General features: G+C 40.6%; 3 protein-coding genes across 8 annotated transcripts in view; 2 read left to right on the forward strand and 1 right to left on the reverse strand.

The window, feature by feature from the left end:
- LOC111483637 (hippocampus abundant transcript 1 protein-like) overlaps window positions 1–1,616 on the forward strand; it is a 4,206-nt gene extending 2,590 nt beyond the window's left edge. Inside the window, exons 10-14 of one of the 5 annotated variants that reach the window (XM_023129867.1) lie at window positions 155–208; window positions 293–334; window positions 414–492; window positions 580–650; window positions 1,444–1,616. In XM_023129867.1, the coding sequence (XP_022985635.1) occupies window positions 155–208; window positions 293–334; window positions 414–492; window positions 580–650; window positions 1,444–1,521 (324 nt within the window). In that variant the 3' untranslated portion in view covers window positions 1,522–1,616. Of the gene's footprint in view, window positions 1–154; window positions 335–413; window positions 493–579; window positions 827–1,443 lie in introns of those variants that run through there. The other 4 variants (XM_023129865.1, XM_023129869.1, XM_023129866.1 and 1 more) reach the window with 4 other exon arrangements.
- Window positions 1,617–2,545: 929 nt separating this feature from the next.
- LOC111483639 (pentatricopeptide repeat-containing protein At2g17033) lies at window positions 2,546–5,166 on the forward strand. Of its 2 annotated transcripts, none has more exons than XM_023129870.1 (3): window positions 2,546–2,936; window positions 3,144–4,199; window positions 5,079–5,166. In XM_023129870.1, the coding sequence occupies exons 1-3, from the start codon at window positions 2,616–2,618 to the stop codon at window positions 5,091–5,093; spliced, it is 1,392 nt and encodes a 463-aa protein (XP_022985638.1). In that variant the 5' UTR covers window positions 2,546–2,615; the 3' UTR covers window positions 5,094–5,166. The 2 variants fall into 2 exon arrangements, with proteins under 2 accessions (XP_022985638.1, XP_022985639.1); XM_023129871.1 differs by having other exon boundaries at window positions 2,751–2,936; window positions 3,155–4,199.
- On the reverse strand, window positions 4,887–8,833 carry LOC111483636 (mechanosensitive ion channel protein 6-like). Its single transcript, XM_023129864.1, has 5 exons — window positions 6,619–8,833; window positions 6,103–6,226; window positions 5,724–6,017; window positions 5,441–5,643; window positions 4,887–5,356 (listed from the first exon to the last, which is right to left on the reverse strand). The coding sequence occupies exons 1-5, from the start codon at window positions 8,523–8,525 to the stop codon at window positions 5,068–5,070; spliced, it is 2,817 nt and encodes a 938-aa protein (XP_022985632.1). The 5' UTR covers window positions 8,526–8,833; the 3' UTR covers window positions 4,887–5,067.
- Between the last annotated feature and the right edge of the window lie 589 nt (window positions 8,834–9,422).

The following is a 9,422-nucleotide window of genomic DNA, read 5'->3' on the forward strand; positions in this document are numbered from 1 at the left end:
TAAAAAAAAAAAAAAAAAAAAAAACCCTTGTTCTGCTCGTAATCGTACAGGCGCTCGTTTGATTCTGTTCGGTCTCCTTGACCTGATAGCTATTCTCTATCCAACCTATCAACTTTTGTTTCTTTAATAACCACAATGATCTTAACATTTGTAGGTTCCTTATGCTTTAAGAGCATTGACAATTTTTACAATTCTGGTCAGTCCAATAGTAAGTTTTCCTTGCTTTCTTCAAAGCTTGTCTTTGCTCATGAAAAAGTGCCGTGGCATTCACACGAATCTATGGCTTGAACAGATATTCAACATTGCATCGAGTCAAGTTGGACCGAGTGAGCAGGTCAGTACACTAAACAGTAAAAAAGAAACTAATGTTTTGTTGGTTGAACCTCTTAAAGTAAAATAAATTTCATCTCAAGGGGAAGGCCCAAGGATGCATCTCAGGCATTAATTCCCTTGCCAACATTGTTTCTCCATTACTTTTCAGCCCCTTGATAGGTAAATCAATTGTCAAGATAAGTGTAAGTTTTTTTCACCACAAATGTGGAACTCCATTTGTTTGACTTCATCCATCAATCTATTCAGCTCTTTTCCTCTCCAAGGATGCACCATTTGACTTCCCCGGCTTCGGTATTTTGTGCATTGGGCTCGCTTCGGTAAGGATACAAAATACCTCCTATTGCCCTCGTCCTATGTTTAGATTGTAACTTTATAAAGGCAGACAATATTCCAGCAAAGAACATTGAGAAACCAAGATAGAAACAACAGCGTACATCATTCTTTCTTGGAAATACTCAACATTGAAGTGTTCATAGATTCCTATACTCCTAAGGAAAAAAAAAACTGCATCGGTTGAACACATTCTAGAACTGACTGTAACAACCTAAGCCCACCGCTAGCAGATATTATCTGTTTTGGTCCGTTACGTGTCGCCATCAGCCTCACGGTTTTAAAATGCGTCTACTAGGGAGAGGTTTCCACACCCTTATAAGAAATGCTTTGTTCCCCTCTCCAACTGACAATTGGGGGGTCCCACATCGATTGGAGAAGGGAACGAGTGCCAGCGAGGACACTAGACCCTGGGTGGATTGTGAGATCCCACATCGGTTGGGGAGGAGAACGAAACATTCTTCCACCCCTAGTAGATGCGTTCTAAAACCTAGAGGGGAAACCTAGAAGGAAAAGCTCAAAAAGAACAATATCTGCTAGCTTTGGGCTTAGGCGGTTACAATAACCCACCATTTTGATTTGAAGCCTTAGATATCAATTTCTCAACACCCCCATCCCCAACTCCTTGATCCGATTGAAAACTGCTGTTTATTTCTAACATGTCTATGAACTAACCCCAAATACTGGCTAAGTTCTAAAAGGATTGATAGCTATTGAGTTAGTTCTTTAAGATTGTTCTCATGTGTTCTGTTCCCTTAACAACATCTTTCTATTTTGCAGTTGATTGGCTTCGCTCTAAGCCTGATGATCCGGGTAGACCCGTTCATTTGCATTCAGAAAATCAAAAACTTAGTGTAGAGCTTGTTCATAACAGCCAGACAGAGGGATTTAGTAAATCCCTAAGTAAAATCCTTACTGGTAGATACTGTGAATTTGAAGCAACACAGAGACAACAGATACTCAAACTCAAAGCAACTACAGCAGAAAGTGCGTCGTAAATTAAACATTTAGACGTACCTGTAGCGTGTGTATATGTATTGGAGCCCTTCGATGGTTCTTTCAGAACCCTAAACAGAACTCAGTTCAGCTTTTGTACATATTTTGATCTTGTAAATCCTCAGAGCAGTCAAGATTGTTGTGCGTTCTTCACCATTGATGAATGCAATAAACAAAATGCTTCGAGATAATGCACAAATGAATGTTGTACAGGTCCCGATTGTGTCGAATCGAGACCATGTTTTCTTCTGCAAATCAGATATAAAAGCTCGAAACAGGGAGAGAAATACAGACCTTAGAATAGAACTTCATTGCCCAAGAATTTGGATGGGACATTGGAGTTTATGGCAGTGTGAACTGTGAAGGCTTTGCTTCTTTTAGTTTTTATATTCTATTACTTACGAAATAAGTTTCATGATAATTGAGGCCTAATCTATTCGGTTCGGCTGTCAGTGAATATTTGAAAGATGGTAAAGATTCATTCCTTGTTTTAGTCCGATTGAGTCCCTGGGACTCTGGATATTGGCTTTTGCCAACCGCTGACTATTAAGGATTGCATCCGGCACATGTTTACATTGTAGCCTGCAACTGATTCAGTTTCTGCTTGAGGAAGATCAAATGACTTTGTTGGCTGTTGTTCCGATCGAGCGCTCTCCAAAGAAGACGGTGAAACATGATTCTCCACAGTAGTATGTTGGCTGTTGTTCCGATCGAGCGCTCTCCAAAGAAGACGGTGAAACATGATTCTCCACAGTAGTATGATATTGTCCAATTTGAGCATCACATGACTTGTTTAGGTTTCTCCAAAAGGACTCAACTACAGTGAGAGTATATTCTTTCTTTGTAAACTCAAAATAAATTAGCTTTAACTTTCCTTCCACCACTTAGTTAACTACTTCAACTGACCTAGTGGAGGGGTATCTGATTTTGCAGATGCGATTTACTTTTGGCGCCTAATGGAGCTCCGCTTATGCCCGCCGCCGTACGTGATTGGGGATAGCGTTCGACTCTTCTCAAAGGCACCTAAACGCTACGACGGCTTCTGCAGTTACCATTTCCGGCCAAATCTGCAGGTCAAATGTGCTACACTCACCAAACAAAGTCACCGATTCCTCTCTACTTTGGCCACAACCGCCGCCGCCGGCGACCATTCAGCTACCAATCGGTTGATTCGAAAGTTTGTTGCGAGTTCTCCGAAATCTATTACTCTCAATGTCCTCTCCGATATCCTTTCCTCTCGCACGGCTCAACCTGGACTCTGCTCTGTTGCTCGCATCGTAAGTAGCGTTTTCTTGTTCTTTCCCCCCTCATTATCGCATCATTCTGCGAGAAGATCGAGATGAAAATCATATTTCCAGGTCTTAGATTTAGGTTTCCTTATCATCTACGTAATGGTAAAGTTGAAAATTATTGCGAAATTTGGTCACTGATCCCTTCCGATTCTCTTGTTAAACTGTTCTATCAATTTCCTTATGTTCCTGCAGTTATATTCCAGAATTACTGAGACGTCCTGGTTCGCATGGAATTCCAAGCTAGTTGCTGACCTTGTTGCCTTCCTCGATAAAAATGGACAGATTGTTGACTCGGAAACCCTAATTTCCGAGGCAATTTCGAAATTAGGGATTCAAGAAAGAAAGCTTGTAAACTTCTACTGTCAGCTGGTTGAATCTCAATCCAAACACGGTTCAGAAAGAGGATTTCGTAACGCATATGCTTGTCTTCATGAGCTTCTTTATAATTCGTCCTCGATTTATGTGAAACGTCGAGCTTATGAATCAATGGTTACTGGTTTGTGCTCCATGAAAAGGCCTCAGGAAGCTGAGAGTTTGGTAAAAGAAATGAAAGCCAAAGGATTTGCTCCTGCTGCATTTGAATACAGGTCCATTATTTACGCATATGGAACATTGGGATTGTTTGAAGATATGAAGAGGAGTTTGGAAGAGATGAAGAACGATCATATTGCTTTAGACACAGTTTGCTCTAACATGGTGCTCTCATCGTATGGAGTTCATAATAAGCTTGCAGATATGGTTCTATGGCTTCAAATAATGAAAACTTCTGCTCTTCCTTTTTCGGTTCGGACGTACAATTCTGTCTTGAATTCATGTCCGAAGATTACGTCGATGCTACAAGACAAGAGCGGCGATCTTCCAGTTTTGATTGAAGACTTGATCTCGGTTCTGGATGGCGATGAGGCTTTGTTGGTTGAAGAGTTGGTTGGTTCATCTGTTTTGAGAGAAGTAATGGTGTGGGATGCAATGGAGATGAAGTTGGATTTGCATGGAGCACATGTTGGTGCAGCTTATGTGATCATTTTGGAGTGGATGAAGGAGATGAGACTGAAGTTTGAAAATGAGAGCTGTGTGATTCCAGCACAAGTTACAGTAATTTGTGGATCTGGAAACCATAGTATTGTTAGACGAGAGTCTCCTGTAAAAGCTCTGATTAGAGAGATTATGTTTCGGACACAAAGTCCGCTGAGAATTGATCGAAAGAACACTGGTTGCTTTGTCGCCAAAGGAAAAGCTGTAAAGAATTGGGTATGTTTGAGGTGAATATAACATTATGTAACGGCTCAAGCCCACAGCTATTAGATATTGTCTTCTTTGGACTTTTCCTTTCGTGCTTCCCATCAAAGTTTCTAAAATGCATTAGCTAGGAAGAGGTTTTCACACTTTCATATAGAATGCTATGGAAGAGGTTTTCATACTCTCATATAGAATGCTAGGAAGAGGTTTTCACACCCTTATAAAGAATGCTTCTTTCTCCTTCCCAACCGATGTGGAATATCATAATCCACTCGGAAGAGATTTTTATACCCTTATAAAGAACGTTTCGTTCTCTTTACCAACCGATGTGGGATCTCACAATCCACCCCCTTCGGGGCCCAACATTTTCGTTGGCACTCGTTCCCTTCTCCAATCAATGTGAGACCCCTCAAATCCACTCACTTCGGGGCCCACCGTCCTTGTTGGCTCACCATCTCATGTCCACACCTCCCTTCGGGGCTCAGTCTCCTCGTTGGTACATCGTCCGGTGTCTGGCTCTGATACTATTTGTAACCGACCAAACTCACCTCTGACAGATATTGTCCTCTTTGAGCTTTCCCTTTCGGGCTTTCTACATACTTGTAAAGAATGTTTCGTTCTCCTCAACTAATGTGATGAGATCTCGCAGCATATATATTCCAAAACATATTAACGTGATGGAAGAACAGATTCTCAATGTAAGATATAAAAATCAATAAGACATTTTACATGAGCTAATCAACTCAATAACACACACATACAACAGCACATTATCTTGATTTAGTAACAGGAACCAGAAAAATGAAATGGGAATGCAACTAAACAATCCCTTTTTAGTCGAAGGTCTCATATTGTGAGTTGATTTCCTTGTCTGCCTCACTCAACTTGCAGTGGCTCCCCAAGTAGCTGGAAGCCTAGTAGAGTTCACTGGAGGCAAGGAACAGACGTTGATATTGAGCGGTAGGAGACGATATTGCAGGTCGAGCTCTTGGAAAATTTTAACCAGTTCTTCAACCAAAAAGGCTCTCCTAGTCCACCTCTCTCCCATGTCTTGATGGTTCATTCTGTGAGTAAGCCATATTGCTATTCTCATTCTATTCAATTCTTCTACATCCTTTAGGATAATCAATGGCGCAGGACACCAGTGCTCCTTCTTGTCCTCAATATAACTGCAAAGACAAAGCATTATAGAGGTCAGGAAATGAGGGGCTGTCTGCATTTTTATTAAACTGTGTTGTCGTTTCTCCACATACCTTAGTATTCTCTGTCTCATGATAGCAATTTTCTCAGGTGGAGTAGATATGTGAAGACAGAATTCTACAGCATCGCCCATGTCAGGACTGCGGTAGTAGTTGTGGATGGCCTTAGTTGCGAGAACACTGTTCGGAAATATGATCTTCTGGTTGTCGAATCGTAGAAAAACTGTCGTCAAAATGTTCATTTCTTCAACAATCATCTGAAATACAAGGATATGCAGTTTAGGACAAAGAGTATCAGGTGGGAATGAATGTAATATTACTTGGAGAAGACGGTTACCTGCACGCCATCGATTTCGCATCGGTCTCCAACATCAAATGGATGCATCACAAATAAGAAGATGATTGCTTCAAAAACAGTCTTGCAAGTATTTCCAAATACAAATGCGACTAGTACAAGCTGAGAGGTTACAAAAAGGAGAAACTTGCTGGTGGCTATACCCAGAATCAGTAGCCAAATTACCAGAATAATAACAGAAACTAAAATATTCACCATGCGGTGAAGTTTGTTCACAGCTGTTTTGGTGTCGTTCAGTGTCAAAGCTAGGGCCCTCCGTTCTCTAAAGGCATTGACCTGGAACAATTTGATGCGTAATATCATTAGAGCAAGACACTAATGTAATGCAAAACAACTCCAATTTTGATAAGATAGCCCTTACCACCCAGTTTTTCAAGGATGATTTGCTTATTTTCCTACTCTCAGATGCTCCTTCAAATAGACTCATGGTTTTTGAAGCTTCATCTTCTACCATGAAACGCATCAAGTCCTCTAGATAGATATATCTAACAGAAGGGGGGAAAAGTTGATGAGAAATTAAGATCCAATTACATGTAAAAACACAATAGGAGATGTATTAGCAGCATCAGGGCAGCTTGGTTGGCCAACTTGTAGCATGGATCAAATTAATAGTATAAGCAAGTAAGATGGGTTGGTTTCAAACTAAGTCCAAATTGATGGTGAATCGTTAATGGGAGACGCCGTTTCAAGTGAATATTCTTTCAATAGACATTAATGCAATTTCCTTGACCATCCTCTTGATGGGGCATCTTTTCTCATGATCTTTAGAAAAAGCATTGAAGTTCCTTAAAAATTCCTTCACGAGAAAGTAAAAAAGGGGCAGGTTGTATGAACTGCAAAAAGCATTTAAAGCACTTTCATGGTGTGTAGCACATACTTGGAACCCTGCGAAGCCACGTTCTGAAAAATCTTCTTGGCAGCAACTTTTGCCTCATACTCACTCTTGATCTGGGTAGTTGATTCGTCCTCATGAGCTGAATCCTTAATCTGTTCATCCAAAGTTGAAAGCGCCCCATGTCGGACAATGTTCATCAACCTCTTCATATTCCAAGCAGACACATTCTTAGGACTAAGCCTATGCAAGTGATCAATAGTTATACCCTCATCCCCTTTCTTGGATAGCGCCCGAGATAGCTTGGCACTCCTTCCACGGGGACTTTTCTGTAGCCCTCCACTCCCTATTACCCTTCCACCCTCTGGACTTGAAAAGGCAGATGCCCTTAGATCAGGAGGAATAGTGGCCCCTGCATTCTGTAACTTAATAACCTCTTCTGCAAGCTTCACTTCTTCTTCCTTGTTCTTTTGAATCTCTATCAATGGCGGCCCGGACAGTGTCTCGATCACATATTGGTTATACAATGCATCCTGAATCCTATCAAAATATGTACTCACATGGAAAGAAGACGCCAGAACCTTCACTATCAGCGTTTTCACCAGCCAAACCAAAGTGCTTACCAGCAGACATATCAGGACTTTGGTCACATACTCAAGAGCATCGCTCTTTACTTCTCTTTGAACTTTGTCATCAAACAGAAAGTTCCAAGCAATTAAAACCAGACCCAACCAAAGACAATTCTGGACTGCCTTTCTGACTCCATAAACGAAGTATAGAACCCTCTTACGCAGTAGAAAGCTTCTCTCGATGAGGAACACGATTATCCTAATACCCCAACCAGAAAACAGCCTTCCACATATCAGAACTAGAATCATAACCTCCCATTTCCATAATTCGAGCTTCCATAGCTTCTTTCTCCTCCAGTAACGGATTGTTAGAGTGCAAATCAATGCCGCGATTATCAAAATCAAACTCGCCCATTGTAACATAGTCAGAACACCGAGATTAGCCTTCTTATACTCATCAGGAAGATCCTCTTCCAAGAATGGATCATCATCTTCCTCATCCAAGGCTTTTGACAATAAACCAGAGCGGATTTTCCCTGATTTCGGTACACGCCCTGACCTCCGATCCTGGTGTTCGGGCGGGTCCAGCAATCTGGACTTAGTTTTAGTCTTAAGCAAGCTAGATTTCCGCTGGAACGATACACCTCGCTCAAACGACGAATTAGATGTGCATCTCACAACCTCAGGAGTACCATCATCATGACCATTGCCATGCGCTCGATGGTCACGCTGCGGCGGTTGCTGTACTCTATGTTCTTCATCGACCGGCGAGTCTCTATGTCGTCTTCGCAGCGAATCGCTTTCGGAAATCTCTGAAATAGACTCGAACGAGACCTTCAACTCTTTCGAACTCCGTCGCAGCGGAGATTCCACCACCGGAGGCAGAGTCTTATCCTGTGGTAGTTCCAGCATTTCCATATCCATATCCAAACACATCTCTCCCGACGCCTTCTGCTTGTGCAGAAACTGTCCAATAAGCTTGGATGGCGGATCTTCCACATCCTTCCTCTGTTGCCTAAACTCAAAATCCTCACCCTTACCACCATCGCCATCACTACCTTCACCATTATTCCGTCTACGACCACTATCATTCCAGAAATCATAGCTCGACTCCCGCCAAATCCTCCCACTGGAGTTCACCGACTCCACAGGTCTCGCAGATGCATTACTCGAAACATCGGCCTGATCGACCTTGACAATGACCTCCTTCCGGTCAGATGCATCGGACACCGCCATAAACGACTGTTTCTGGTGAAGATTGTTCGGCTCCTGATCTGAAAGAATCGGAAGCTGTTCTTGATCTTGAGTAGTGTCTGTTCCAGAAAGCTTCCTCACATACTTGTAAGAGCCGTGTGATTTGAATGCCTTAAGAGAGAAATCCATCCACCGAAGATTTCCAACAATTAAATAGCAGTGATACTACGCAAATGTTGCGGAGGAGAAAGTGGAATCAAAGAGGAAAAGGTATTATAAAAATGAAGGAATGGCGTTGAGAGTTGAAAATTCCATCAGTGGGGAAAGGTTGTTGACGCGTGTACCGTTTCCGCCATTAAATAAAGAGCTTCCTTCTTCTTCAGACGTTTCTAGGAGAAGAGAGAGAAAGAAGAGAGAGAATTTGCTCTGCCTGCAACAGACTCGAATGTGGCGCCGGAAAAGAGACATACAGAGGCGACAGAATAATTTACATAAATAGTTTTTTTCTTTTTTAAATTAGTTTTAATATTTTAAACCCTAAACCATTTAAATAAAGAAGGAAATTTTCTTTTTCAATATTTTATAACGGAATATTACATTATTGCCAGTGATGATTGTACTTTCCAAATATGAGCAAAGGGTAAAAAAGGTATTTGACTAACAAAATTCATCACAACTTTTAGAATATGTTTGAATTATACTTGATTTTTAAATTTTTTTATTTTAATTTTAAAATTGCAAAAATGCCCTTCAAAAATTTTCAATTAAAACAATAAATGAAAATTAACATACAAGATGAAGTTCGTTAATGACATTATTTTCAATATCATATCGATAAATAAAAAATAATTTTCTAATTTTTAAAATTATTTCACGTCAATTATTTTAAAATTGAGAGACTAGAATAAAATATTTAAAAAGGTTAGATGCATGATTAAATATATATATCAATTTGTGTTTATCTTCCACGGTTAAACCAATAGTAAAAAATCACTTAAAAGGACAGATAAAAAAAATATTTTTTTAAAAAGTTATTTGAAGCAGTCTTTAATTATCTATGAGCTCACGACTAACCATAGACAAATT

Source organism: Cucurbita maxima, unplaced genomic scaffold (genome assembly GCF_002738345.1).
Source record: "Cucurbita maxima cultivar Rimu unplaced genomic scaffold, Cmax_1.0 Cma_Scf00009, whole genome shotgun sequence".
Classification (NCBI taxonomy): Eukaryota; Viridiplantae; Streptophyta; class Magnoliopsida; order Cucurbitales; family Cucurbitaceae; genus Cucurbita; species Cucurbita maxima.